This window comes from Typha latifolia, chromosome 6, assembly GCF_019914945.1.
Source record: "Typha latifolia isolate L0001 chromosome 6, TyphaL0001v2, whole genome shotgun sequence".
Taxonomy (NCBI): domain Eukaryota; kingdom Viridiplantae; phylum Streptophyta; class Magnoliopsida; order Poales; family Typhaceae; genus Typha; species Typha latifolia.
Genome location: NC_133091.1, coordinates 4,333,179 through 4,348,491, shown reverse-complemented (window position 1 = coordinate 4,348,491; position 15,313 = coordinate 4,333,179). Strand labels below are relative to the sequence as shown.

General features: G+C 34.8%; 2 protein-coding genes across 4 annotated transcripts in view; one reads left to right on the top strand and one right to left on the bottom strand.

The window, feature by feature from the left end:
• The window catches only part of LOC140790455 (protein ROOT HAIR DEFECTIVE 3-like), a 34,813-nt gene extending 23,353 nt beyond the window's left edge, over positions 1–11,460 (top strand). For all 3 annotated transcript variants that reach the window (XM_073140570.1, XM_073140569.1, XM_073140571.1), the window contains 3 exons: positions 780–945; positions 10,384–10,481; positions 11,163–11,460. In XM_073140570.1, the coding sequence (XP_072996671.1) occupies positions 780–945; positions 10,384–10,481; positions 11,163–11,279 (381 nt within the window). In that variant the 3' untranslated portion in view covers positions 11,280–11,460. The remainder of the gene's footprint in view (positions 1–779; positions 946–10,383; positions 10,482–11,162) is intronic.
• Positions 10,852–15,313, bottom strand: part of LOC140790453 (pentatricopeptide repeat-containing protein At3g56550) — a 28,598-nt gene continuing 24,136 nt past the window's right edge. The window contains exon 14 of the mRNA XM_073140554.1: positions 10,852–11,372. The gene's annotated coding sequence lies outside the window, so the exon portion shown is untranslated. The remainder of the gene's footprint in view (positions 11,373–15,313) is intronic.

Sequence of the window (15,313 nt, the reverse complement as noted above, 5' to 3'; positions counted from 1 at the left end):
AGCTATGCCATTACAGTTTTTGATAAGTCAGATACAACAGGCAACTTATTTTGCACTGGGAGAAACTTCTGAGATGGAAGGACAAAAGAAAAGAAAGAAGATGCATACCCTCTTGTTGTGAAGTCCTTGTCCAATCAAACTTGAATATAAGAGTAGAACTCGCCGTGCTATTATATATTATACTAACATATATGAGTTGAAATACTAAAATAAACCATGAAACTCAACAACTATATAATCAGGTATCAGGCAATTCAACAAATACCATCTCAAGTTGCTGGTTGGACTTCGTTCCCTCACTGATGACTTTGGAACAATATGACGCATTATACACACAAGTTGATGATCCACCATGAATATCTGATCTACATCACTAAAAGTCTAAAAAAATTTTAAAGCAATAACTTAATTTAGTTTTGAGATATGGATGTGTCATGCTGTTGAAGAAAATGAGCTGCACGTAGATGTTGAGAAAAATGAGCTGTGCATATTGTTAGGATTATGAAGTTGTTGGAATAATCTTATTTTGTAACTTCGTATTACATAAGAAATCCTTCAAATGGAACGGTTATTTGTTTTATAGGTACTTTACATAGTATTCATCCGAATTAATGGTATTGATCTTCAGTTGATTATCTAAGATTCAATTTTTGTTTTTGATTAAAATCTGATGTTTTCTCAGCAAGTTAAAGTTTGTAGTAATACTATGTACATATACACATACACATTTATTTATATTAATATAATTCCTTTAGCTGACTAATTATTCTTGTTTGCAGCTCTTGGAACCTATATGTAAGGCCATGTTGCAAACTCTCCCTACTGAAATCTTTGTCTCGAGTAAGGATGAAATTGATGCTGCCTTAAACAGTGCGAGGAGTCCTAGTGACTCTGTCAATATTGTGGTTAAACCTTACTTGGATAAGTTTGACAATTCATGTGCAGGTACGTTAATTTCTTGAAATATTACAAAATATGAATTGCTTTTCTGCTAGTGGGTTGATGTTAAATTTTGTCTCGTCTTCATGACATATAGCCACTGTTATATAAACTTTTCTGCAGCACAGTTTTTGATGTTTGTGTGTGTGTGTGTGTGTCTACATATATATATGCATGCTTCTAGGTACATTCTACAAATTCCAACGTTTGTGACTTTAGATGATTTTGGCTATTTTCCATGGATCTACATTATCACTAAGTTTATTGGGATTAGATTACCACAATGTGTTATGGTTCCTTTAGGATTCTTTCTTGGTGCACCTTAAATTATATTTCTTATATGCTTACATTTGGTACATACATAATATATAGGGTATTATCATGAACTTATGATTCTTCATTCTATCCTGCTGTCTCAGTATTTATATTTGAAGCCCCATATTTTGGGCTTTATTTTCAAAAAACACCCTTTGTTGACTAATTTGAAGGAAAGTTATCAAAAATAGATTATTCCTTCCTAATCAAACTTATTTTTTGTTTCATTCTTTATGCTAAATTATACTTTCACCTCTATCACATATTCACATTGCACCCCCTGAAAAATAAAAGCATACAATTCACCTTGTATACTATCAAAACAGAATAATTGCAGCCCTACAGAGGGGTGGATAATGTTTTAGACAACGATGGTCGTGCCACCATCAGCACGCCTCGGCACGCCCCGCCGTGCTGCTGGCACGCATTTAAAATATTTTTAATAAATTTTCTAGAATATTTAAAGATATTTTTTAGTCTTTGATATGTCAATCTTTAGTTTTTGGTTTAAATATATGTATTAAAAGTTTAAAACCTACATTATAATATTTATCTTTAGATTATTTTATAAATGACATTTTATTAAAGATAAAGCAAAAGTTAAATATAAATATTATTCAACACATACTATGATTGAAGACATTCATTAAAACAAATATTAATGATTGGACACTCCATAATATAACTGAACACAATTTAATCAATAATAATTTAATAATTAAAATTAATATCTAGTTGAACGTAAAATGACGAGGAGAATCAAATACTTCATTTGTCAGCACAAGAATAACACGAGAATATTATATTAAATACTATCGATATTTTTCAAAACTTATTCACTGATAGTATTGCTAATTGTAATGCTTCACATAGTCTTCATACAAATAGAAATTTTATAATTCTTCTATGATATGATATGGATATTAAACATGCACGAGAATGGGCGACACCGGCACAGGCACAGACATACGATAAGCATATACAGATTGTAGATATAGAGTATAATAATGGTGTTGTGGCTCTGGTGGGTGTGGTTGATATGATGGTAATTATGATGAATTTATCATTCTGTGGGTGCACATCTCTTAATGTCTTGCTACCTACAAACTCAAGTCATCTGAAAAAATAATACCTCTCTAAGAATATTGTATAATAGGGACGCATGTTTCATCTCCATTATCACCGCCACCAGACCGAGTCTCGTTATTATGACCATGACCATGACCATCACAATCACCATCATCATTATCATCTCTAGTCTCATTATCATCAATTTTATCTAAGCTTTCTAAATAATCAATTGATCAGTTGATTTAATAAATAACTGATGAAAATAGGAAAAAAATTTGCTCCATATGGCACAATGACTGGCAGGGGGTTGTGCTGAACGGCACATAGTCGTGTCAGCCCGGCACGACTTGGCACACACCCGTGCCGGTCGGCACCGCTCAACACGGGTCAACACGGGGGTGTGCCACTGGCATACCTCGTGCCAAGTCTCGTGCCATTACTGGCACGACAAGTGCCGACCATCATGACCATCCATGGTTTTAGATAGTTCACCAGGTGCATGGTATGTGATACTAAGTCATAATTCCATGGACAAAAATGTAATTTAGCCATTTTTAAGAGGTAGCCCCTTTCAGATAGATAGTAGTGTATAAATACTAATGGAATATTCTTCTGGTAATATATTTTCATTATTAATAGTTAACTTATGGTGTTATCTAAGAATAAAGTCTCAAACTCATGATTTGTGTCACGTTCTGATTTCGAAATCATGACCTGTCATGTATCCCTATAGGCTTAAGATATACAAAGCCTTAATAATAATTATCTAACTCTACAATATAAAGAAACCCAAAATTTATTTAATAACTCCCAATCAAAAACTCCTAAAGATTAAGATACTCAAATCATATAACCAATGACTTCCAAATAAAACTAGGGCAACTAGTTTTTCAAATTGAAACTAAAATTGCTACTATAACTGAAGGTGGAAAGCCAAAATTCTAAGTAGCAAATGAGTCCCAGTGCACCACATTTATTCACCATGATGATCAGTATCTAAAACATTAAAGGAGTTTAATGAGCTAACAACTTTAGCTCAGTGGGTAAATTCACCCATAAGCCAGTAAAACCAAAATTTATACAACATGACATAAAAATCAAAGTTCGACAATTTATAATAATAACCAACATGCTCACACTGTGAATAATAAATCGAAAGTAACAATAATACAAATAATCAATTGATAATGTGCTCAATTGCATTATGCGGAGTTTCTCAATAATTGTAATATTTCTTATTTTGAGTCTATGCTTTTGGATCCAAGTTACCTCAAGATGACACTCAAATATTTTCCTTATAGCTAATCTGGTATGTGATAAATGCACCACGTCTTTTCTTCTGATTGTTGAGAGAGATTAGAATTACCTCAGAGAGATTTTGTCTAGTCTAGGATTGTTCCTTTACTTCGCCAGTCACCTAAACGGATCACTATATGATTAGGATTAGGTATATCCCCTGGACTTTAAAGTAGACTTGAGTCACCATAAGGAAATGCACGAATAATATCTAGACTGAGTATGTTCTCAAAGTCTTACCTACTTAATCTGCTAGCAACTCATTCGATATATTTGTTATTTGCACGAAGATTAACATTGTATGAACTATAATATTGCATGAAGTGAAGTATGACACAAAGTAAACAGAGCATAAAGATATAATAACGCACGAAGTATGATGTTGCAGAAAGATAATACAATGGAATCATAGTATAAAATACAAGATAAATACGTGGGTAAATCAACTCATCTGGCTCGCATAGGATAATTTCAAATTCCTAGTCCAGGTACTAGTATAAATCTTCACCTTTATTCATAAATAACTTTTATAATTTTATTTAACAATAATACAATTTCTAGAATTAACAATAAATTTTTGCTCATTTAATTGGGTCACAACCTAAGTTGGCGACGAGGCCACGATCGAACGACGCGCATGTGGAAGAAAACACTTGGAAGGATAAGATTGTCAACCAAGGTGGCACGAGTTGTAAATGGAGCCTTCGCCAAACCTTTTTCAATTTATCTATTTTTTCTAGCCAATGTGAACTCTGTTGGTGGAGCTCCAGCATAAATCGGTCAATATAGAGAGATCTTTGAAACGTTGTTATTTAGCTGACATAGCTTAGTTAGGCTAAAGTTTAGTTACCATAGCTTCATCTGCATGTATCCCTCGATCTTGACTTTTAAAAAGTTGGAACTTCAAGCACAATTTTGATCTTTCCACCCCGTACTCCACTCATTCCTTAAAGTTCGTGCACCCTACCTAGCTACAATTTGCAAAGGAAAAGATACGTGCAGTTACCAATAAGTAGCTACCAATCTCGATCTCCAGTCTTCTCCACCGTCAAACACCTAACTCGTTAATTTACAGCATGAACACCACTCTAGCCCGAGAGCAAAGCTCCAAATCATCCACCACCCAAAAACCCTTCTACTACACATTTTCATGATTATAACTATTTGTTAGTTATCTAACTACTTTCTAGTTATTTAACTACCATAACTATTTTTTAGTTATCTAACTATTGGCACCTTTTAGTTGGTGTCCTTTCATTTTCTATAAATAGAAGATGATGTTATTGTTTTGGATAATTCCAAAGACCTTAGTGCTTGCTTTGTTACAATTAACTCTTGTTCAAATCAAGGTTCAATTTTACGAGTTGCACCTTAATTCGTGACGGTCTTGTATCCCGAGAACAAATTGCTTTCGTAATTTTTAATCGCAATAAGTGGACGGCAAATTTATTCAAGAGATAGATTTACCTTCGCCTGACCGTTGCAAGTGCCTAGCCATTTGATTTCATTAATCTCCACTTTTTAATTTCCTCCAACATGTGGTCTCTCCTTGCCCAACTTACGCATGCCTAGCCTAAGGTTTGTGCTTAGCCTAACCCAAAGCAATGCTAGCCCAAAGGTTGGGCCAAGAACTAATTCCATCTTTTTTCCAAAGGAGGGAAAAAAATGAAAGAAAAAGAGGAAGAAGCCGATTGGCTAGGGGAGATGTTTGCTGGCAGTCTCCATTGCCAGTGGACCAAACCAACCACACCAAAACGAAGCTCACGACCAATGTGACCCACTCGAGGTGGAGTAAAGAAAGGAGAGAGAGAGAGAGCGACGGCATGTCCCAAAGAGAAGAATTGAGAGATTTTTATAAAAAGGAGTTTAGGTTTTACACCACCCATCCCGATGGTATCGTCGGGATTCTCGCAACCAAGCCATCTCCAAGAGGAAGAATGACAGTAGTGCACGTGCCTAGACATGTGCCCAAATTTTTTTTTGTGTGGATATTGCAGTTCCACTGAAAAGATAGGGTGAGAATCAACAATGGTCATGCCCAGTGACATACCTTCTAACATATTTTTAGTATAAAATTTAGGATATTTAGAGATGTTTTTAGGTTTTCAACGTGTTAATCTTTGATTTGTAGTTTTAATATGTATATTAAAACCTACATTACAATATTTTATCTTTAGATTACTTTTATAAATTGTTACGCTCTCACTCGGCAGCCACGTGCATGCTCACGTGCCCACACAGTATGGACGACGCACATGACAAGACGAGTGGGGCAATAACTATACTAAACGACTACATAATCTGGCAAGACTACACAGAACACGACGAATCATTAAGATACAACTAATATAACTAATATAAGAGTAAAATATAATGAAGTATAAATATATCCAATATTAGTACAACTCTACTTATCTTTTATATCATCTCACGTCTAGCTCACCTCTTCTTCATCGTAAAATGTGTCTTCACGATATTTCAAGTCGCTATCAGGTACCACATATATCTAGGGGTTAGAAAGAAAATAAAGAGTCATGAGCTAACAGTTAATAGACAGTCAGTTATGAGCTAAAAGTTAATAGACCTTACCCCAAATAGTGATGTCAAACTGAAAGTAATAAATAACATGAATCAGATAAAAGTATCATGCAATGAATGAGCATATAAATATATCTTTAATAATATTTAAATATATGGTAGATATTATGTCATGGCCAATCAAGTGTATAATTCTTAATAATATATAAATAAATCTCAAATATAACATATGATGCAGGATGACCACTCGATAATCATGTATATCAGGATGATAATAAAATCATATGTATTTCTCAATATTTTAATTATTAATGTCATCTCGATATGACAGTCATACTAGACAATCGTGCACGTTCAACATCTAGTACCCAATCTCATCATCTGTCCCGAAGGTTCAAAGCATACCTTGTAATCCATTAAGGGTATCTTAGTCATAATCATAATTTGCTATATGCAAAGAGTATATCAATATCCATCCAGACTGGATATCCACTAGTTGATAGAAATCATATGAGAATAACTCGCCATATATGCCCTGACAAACACATGTCCAATTGTTTATGCATATCAGACTCAAATAACCTCAGACGTGGGCTATGAGATATCACATATCAGTGATCATAATCATCTCATCAAACACTCATAACCCTAGCGCCTACTCGGGTATTCTCATGATTTTAGTATCAACTTACTACCAATAGGACTCCATAAATTTCCTTTTACATCATAGATTATATGCAAAAAAATTTATTACTATAACAAATCATGCATATTAAGAATTTATGTGGTAAAGAAGTCAAGAGAAATATGATATAATGCATTCTCCAACCATATATATATATATATATCATATGTATGCATTTATTTAGTACTATAACAAATCATGCATATTAGAAATTTAGGTGGTAAAGAAGTCAAGAGAAATATGATACAATGCATTCTCCAATCATATATATATCACATGCATACTCTTACAAGAGGTCAACTTGACATAAAATATAGATAATATATTCATCTCTAATCATCTCTATATATCTACATACTTGTATCCAAAACCAATCTAATAAATAATTGATAAATATATGCTTATCCACTATTATATATATATATATAATCATGCTGAAAATTAAAGGAGAATACATATATATAAATATATAATATATCATTATATAAGAGAGCTGTTTAGGGGGTAAGATTACTCATAGTCCGATTAGAATATATGAAATGTACATCCTCATGTTCGTCCACCAAACATCAACTCATCGCTAGCAAGGTTCACGGGGTCTCAAATAACAAGTTTGGGATCTGAAAAATATTTAAATAGTATAAAGTTAGTCGTTATCCAATTAGAATCAATTTGTGTAAAATATGATAATTTATTAGGTTCAAAATTAACTAGATTTAGATGATATATTTAATTGTGATGATATTAATATGCTATTACTACAAATTATATTTATTTATTAAGAACCCTAGTTTACTAATTATAGAGTTAAGCATATAATAATTAATCTCTTTTTATATAAAACGTACAACAACTACATATATGATTTATAAACAAAAATATAAGTATAAACAAAATCTAATTAATAATTATTCGGTGATTCTTACTTTTGTTCAACTAATCATTAATTATATGTAAAGTAGTCATTATCCAATTATGTAAAAATACTAAGCTTAGTATTTCAATTTATACAAAATAGTATAAAATAATTAGATGCATATATATATATAAACATGAATATAAATATATGAATTTGATTATTATTAATTAAGGTATACATATTATTATGCTTATCATACTTTGCTAATAGTTATGTTAGTGAGTACAAATTATTTAAAATAATTAATTGTCTAATTAAATCTAATAAACAGTTAAAAGAAAAAGGAGAGAAAATCTCTCGCTTTGCTATAGTGCTAGGCTCGACTCAACATTGTAGTTAGCAGAGAGAAGGAAAGGAAGAAGAAGGAGAAGCATAAGAAGAAGAAAGAAAAGGGAAGGGAAGGGGAAGCCGGGCCGGCAAAGAGGGGCTCAGCCGTTGCTAGCTAGCTAGCGGCTCAATTAGGAGAACCCAGGCCGTAGAGAGATAGAGAGAGAGAAGAAAATAGAGGATGGGGAAAGACCTCACACGCGGCTGCTCTCAGTGGTAGTGGTGGCAGCGGCGGCGGTTCGGCATGAATCCGAGGGGAGAAATTTGATAGAAAGGAGAGAGAAGAAGAGAGAAATAGAGAGAGTAGTATGGAGACGGTGGCAGTAGTGGGGCCCGTCGTGCCCAATTGGCCCAACCCTATTGGTTGAGGGTGCGTGATGTCCTCAGCACACGTCTGTTGTTGCATGGCATGTGTGTGGTCGGCACGTCGTACCATGTACTACCCTTTTTTTCTTTTTAAATTTTAATTTTATTTCACATATTACTATATTATTTCATTACTATCATTATTATTTATTTATTTTTATTTTATTTTATTTTTAGGGCTGGGATATTACATGAATGACCTATTATATTAAAGATATAGCAAGAGTCAAATTAAATATTATTCAGCATATAATATGGTTGAATACATTTATTAAAATTAATATTAATAATTGAATACTTCATAATATGAATGAATACTCTATAATAACATTGAACATATAATATTAATTGATAATAGTTAATAATTAAAACTAATATCTAATTGAATGTGGAATGACTGGGAGGATCAAAGACTTGATTTGACTAAATTTGATTAATGATGATTGATAGATTGATAGATGTTACGAATCAAATCAGAAATGATTCATTTGTGGGAAAATTTTGAAAATTTTGTCACGTAATTGAAGGAGTCACGGATCTAACGATTTTGGAATGAAGTGATTTCAAGGTCAGAGTGCAAAGATATTAATAAAACAGTGGAGGAAGGTCGAAACTAGAAATATAAACGTTGTAGCGGCCGGGAGGGGGTGGCGGATGGTCTTGGGATGGTGGAGGTCAGCCGTAAGGGTGGGTGACTTGTGGAGGTAGATGATGTCTAAGATTTGGAGGAAAGATTAGGGTTCTAGATTATATCTACTCATAAGAAAATAAACGGCTATGATTAAAGATAAAAGTAAGATAATAAAATTAACTTAACTCGATATTTATTCCATGATCCTAATAACCCATGGCCACTCCTATTTATAGGAGTATAGTCATAGTGGGTTAGATTCAATTCGTCCTACTGGGCTTACATACGCGAATTATCCGCTTTAATATAAATTTAAAAATAATAAGTAAAATTAATTAACTAGACTCGACTTAACTCAACCTAACTAACTCGACTCTTGTGGTCGAATCGTAATAATAGAAATAGAAAAAAAAAATTAAAAATGGGCTCCACACCAGCACGAAGTGGTATGCACCCGCGTTGGACTAGCATAGTGGGCATGAGCAGTGTTCCATTGGCACACACCGTGCCAGGTGCCATGCCAACATCGACACAAGGTGTGCCAAGAGGCACAACCATCATTGATGTGAATCATAAATATTTGAAAAATGTATGTGAAACCTATATATCTATTAATCCACCTCTCTCTCTCTACATATATATCAATTATATATCAATATTATACCCGTACTTTTTTTGGATGCATGCTGCTCTTGCAAGTTGTTGCAAATATTCAATAATCCCTGTCCAGCTGGGCAGTTGTCGAGTAAATTTTGGTCCACATTCAATGTATTTTCACTTATTGTCTCATTGATCCAAGTCATCAAGGAAAGACAGTGACGATCGGTTGTGAAACAAAGACGACATCATCATCCAAACCAAGTGCCACCTGGCACTGTGCATGTCAAGCAGTATGTAGTGCCATTAGCTCATTGGCGCGACAAATATATCCCGAAACTTGCATAGTTCTTCTATATTGTATGTCATCCGTATAATCTCCGTCCACCATCAACATACTTCCATGGTTGAGGGCACAAAATTTAATACGGAGGGCCATGTTGAACATATAATAGATTGTGGTAGAAAAGTAATGCAATAATATAGGGTTAACAAATTAATAGAACATTCATTTTACGTTTTTTCACTTTTCAATAACATATAGGGTCGGGAAGTCTTCATTTACATTTCACAATATTTTTCTACTTCAGCATGTGTGTGTGTGTGTGCACCAATCCTAGAATTTGTTTGATGATTGTTCGATGATTTACTTATTTAGTATGGTAACAGAACACCAGCAGTGAAATTGCTTATTTGCAGGTTTGCACCAGCGGTACGAATCTATGGTTACTGGTCAACATGCAAAACTTGAGAAAGTTCTTGTTTCATATGCTCAAGAGAAGGCAAACTCAATTGAGGTTTATATTTTACTTGGTTTCTGTTGAAATACTTATCTTGTACACCTTCTGCTCTTTCCTTTGCTTTGACATTTATTTATATGAATTATATATATATATCAAGTACTGTTGTGCTAGTGGAACGAGCAGTGCTGGTAATCCATTGACACGGTACGTGAGGATCACTATGGTCAACATGGAGTGGCACTTCCCCATGCCAGATAACATGCGCTAGTTTGGTACATCGTCGATATGAGTCGACATAATTAGCATGTGGGAGTATTCAGATGCTTCTCTTGCATCATTACTGAGTATACATATATATATATATATATGCAGTTGACAGCCCCTTTTATAGGCTGACATTTCACATTATGCACAAGAAAGATAGTTGAATAAGAAATATCAAGATTACTTTACTGGCACTCGATCAACCTTCCTATGACATTAGAAATGATTGATATAGTGTTGAAATTTGTGTAATTCTTCAAAGGTTCATCTTCTGAACTTATTAGAAATGATTGATATAGTCAACCTCATTTTTTTAAGCTTTCAATAATGATGGCATGGTGGTGCTTGACTCTTTGTTCCTTCATAGGTTTACTTCCAGTTTGTTGCTTGTTTTCAAAGCACTGTACATATATCTAGTAGTAGTAACCCTCTTCTTTTCACATCATTCATCAATCATCATTTTCTGTGCAGTGGAAACGCGGTCTTCGCAAGGGATTTAAAATAGCCACTGTAGGCTTTGCTATTTGCAGGCTAGCATTTGGTGATCCAACCAGTCTGGCTGATTTAGCTGCCTTTTTCTTCATATAAATGAACTCCCATGTCATCCTGTCAGACTTCAGCTATGCAGCTGTTATACATTTTATGCATATGTTTCCTTGTCTTTATTTATGTACTTCCTTTCTGCAATTTGAACACAAAGTTGTTTGTAAGAGAGACTTGCATGCTTTCTATCTTAAATTTGCTTCCTGTTTTGAAGCCTTGTTTAGAACTGCATGCTCTTTTTTTTAAGACTCGTCTTATTGTGTCTTATAGTTGTATCTTGTTTGTAATTTCCCCAAAAAGGTATCACAAAAAGTAGACATTCCAATATCAAGTAAGAACTATTCTAACTCCTGCTTATTAACTTCCGAAAAATGCAAAATTCCTGCAGTAATTAAACTTGGATGCTGAGATAGCTCGTTTATTTGCTAGTGACAATGATCATATATAATATATTCGGCTCAAACATTTTCTCATATATTGGCTCATAGAAATATACATACATGTCATGATATTAATATACTGAAGGTGATTTCATTACTAACCAATACTAACTATTGCATTCAATGCGGCAGTTAGCTAGTTGAACACCAATTTCCTAGGCATGCATTACAATGACACTTTCGCACAGTCAAGACGCCCATCGTTCAGAGCTAGGTCCTCCTGGGGCATGTGGCTCGGCAAGTGAATTGGGTCATGACTCATGCGTCACGTCAGCATGTGTTGCTCATGTGGACCAATAACAAAATCCATGATATAGAGTTTACATCCCATTCTTTATGACCAAGGAGGTTGTAGAATTGAAATTCATTTATCTGGATCTAGTTATAAGATGTGAAATACCAAATCCAACTGAAAAGAGAGAAATTAAAGAAAGAAAAAAAGACACATCTTGGTTTTGGATCATGCACATATTTAGTTTTCTACTTCACTATCTAAAACTATCTGGAATGGTTCAACACAAATGACTTTAGACCTTGTAGACTGCACCTAATGTTTCTCTTTTTTTTTAGCTACAACCTTGATCCTAGAATTCAAGGAGGGATAAGCTTTTCATACTTGGCCCAAATGTATATAAACGCTATGTATACATATAAATCAGACATTATTTCCACACACAGCACATGTATAAACAAGTGCGAGAGAGAGAGAGAGAGAGAGCTATAACTACTATAGATGAATTCATACCACAGCAAAATAATGAACTAGTTTTCTGCAGATAAAAGGTCTCACAGAACAAAGAAAGGAAAAAATTTGCTATCTTCTATCCTATGAAGAATGATATTCTAGACAGCCCATGTTTACATCATCAAAGAGATATGGAAACTTCCATATTTACGTAATGTAAATATATAAATTTACCATCACAATATTATAACTGTATAACAAGATAGTAAGGGGAAATGACACAAGCTTTCATAGATGAAATGAAATAGATGGCTGTTTCAATTATAGATGTAGCTTATTTTTCTTCAATATGAACGTGATGTAAACATAAACTGGCAATGTTAAGCTCAGGAAATTGTTGACATGAAAATCAAACAGGAAATAGTTTGCCTCTCATTTCTGAGGTGTCCATCACTCTTCTTCAGTTCTTCCTATTAATAATCTTACTGTGGCATGTATTGGATGAGTGCGATTAAATGAGGATAGTAACGTGGATGAATGAGGTTACCTAAATATAGAACAATAAATGTCTGTATCACATACAACCAGGGGTTGGAAGCTAGATGATAGATTATGTAAGAATCAATTAAGGGTTGGAGATCCTCAATGGAGACCAATAGTGCAAAAATAATAAGAAGTAATTTCAATCAGATAGAAAATTCTCAGTACAAAAGAGTGAAAGACCAAAACTGAAGTGGGAGTAAGTAATAAAAGGAGACAACATAGCATTAAATTTAACACATTTTTGCACAAAATATAAATGAATAGAGGAAAAGTATCTATATAGTTTATCCCAAATAGTTGGCTTGGTGGTGGTGGTAATGATTGTTGTTAGAGTCGCAAGATGTTAAGGGCCTCTGACACCCTATGGTTAACATTTGGTTTTGAAGCTTACAGTATGTGTCACTGTAGATGAAAGCCCAATATAAAGATCAAAAGAGTACTCAACTAGCCAAAAAAACAGATTCTAAGGCATCACAACTTATCATAGTTAAGAAATTTTTGGAACCCTATATTATCAGTGAAAGGCACTAATTCAGCAATGACTGGCTTCTTTGCAAGTAGAAAGGAAAGGAACATGAGAAAAGAAATTCAATTTTACAAGGAAAGGAGAAAGTAAATAATAAATGGAATTGTCTGCTCATTCCCCATCCTTTGCTCCTTTCATGCCATAGTGATGATCCATTTCCTTCTCTTTACAGCAGTTGGATGAATTTGATTCAATAACTTCCCTAATTTCTTTTATACCAAGTCTCAACTTCAAAGGAGAAAAATGAACTGAAAGATAAGAAGCTGGACCTATCTATATAGCCAAAATGATTTCAGAGTCTGACTAATTTAGGTGATTCAATCAACAAGAATCCTACCAATGCTGGATATGGGTAGGGCAAAGCTTGATGCAACTTTACCCCTATTATTGGAGATGTTGTTTGTAAGGCTTGAAATGATGACCATTTGGGTGTAGAGCAGGGTCTTATGTCACATTCATTGATGTCATCAATGTTCGGAGTTCTACCGTTCCACAAAATTAATTAAAGCTCACAATCCAGGTAATACTATGTAAATGCAGAGAATTCAAATTATGCAATATATTGTGAAGAAGAAATAAATCAATCAAAAGAAGAGTAACCTCTTGAAGGCCGGAGCTTGTCCCGTGCATGACAGGTCCCATGATTACTCTGCAATCAGGAAATACTCCCACGACCTTGTTGTAGATGGCTACTGGAAGAGTTGCAGTGACAAAAATATATTGTGCTGACACTGGTGCAGAATCAATTAAACGCTGAAGAACTTGCTCAAAGCCTTCATCACCAAATAAGATGTCGACCTCATCTAACATGTTAATGTATATACTCCTATGTTGTAACTAAGGGATAATATACCCTAACCATGTATTTATACTTATTCTCAATGTGAGTACAGCAGAGTTCTTCCATTCGTCACATGATATCAGAGCTATGACCTAGGTTATCATCTTTAACCTTCTTCGTGAACTTGTAGCCGATCGATCTCTCCGGTCGACGGATCACATTCATCGACGCCGTGAGCTTCATCTCCTTCGACGCCTCACCGCCGTCGACTATCGCAAGCTTCATTTCCTTCGACACCTCGCCGCCATCGATTGTCGTGAGCTCAAGTGGCAATGTAAGGTCTCCATCGACGTCGTCGTTGACTTCATAGCTTGAGCAACTCTTCCCTTCGGGTGGAAGAGGTCTCCGTTGACGACAACGCCGCCGACTCTTCCCTCCGGCTGGAAGCTTCTGATCGGAGAGGCTTGCCAACTCCGGTGCTTCCTCAACACTGTCGTTGCTGTCAATTACCTCCAACTCCGACGACGGCGACAAGGAGTCTGCAAGCTTACCAACATACAAGTTGGGAGCCTTTAGGACTCGACGGCAAGGTGAATCAATTCCTATCAGAGATAAATTGATTAGATCAATTCATCTCAATTTGTTCCTGCTTGAAGTCTGATCCAGCAAAGGATTAATTGATTAAACTTGCTACTTGAATCAATTCATCTCAATCCTATCTGAGAAATAATTGATTAGATCAATTCATCTCAATTTGTTCCTGCTTGAAGTCTGATCCAGCAAAGCATTAATTGATTAAACTTGCTACTTGAATCTGCTACTACTATTTTTCAATGGCTAATTCTAATACAGTCCGTGATTATCTTCCTTATTCCGCTGATTTTATGCTTGTAGCTGCTGCTGATTGGCCATATTTGTGTGCCATGGTAGAGGGTGCACTTGATGGTCGTGATCTCTCTATTCATCTTGACAAATCCAATATTATGCCCTCCGATGACTCCAAAGAGCATGCTACTTGGAAGGCTCATGATCGTCGTGTTCAAGCATATTTGATTGCCTCCATCGACAAAGCTCTTCGTCCGGATTTTATTCAATTTATCACCG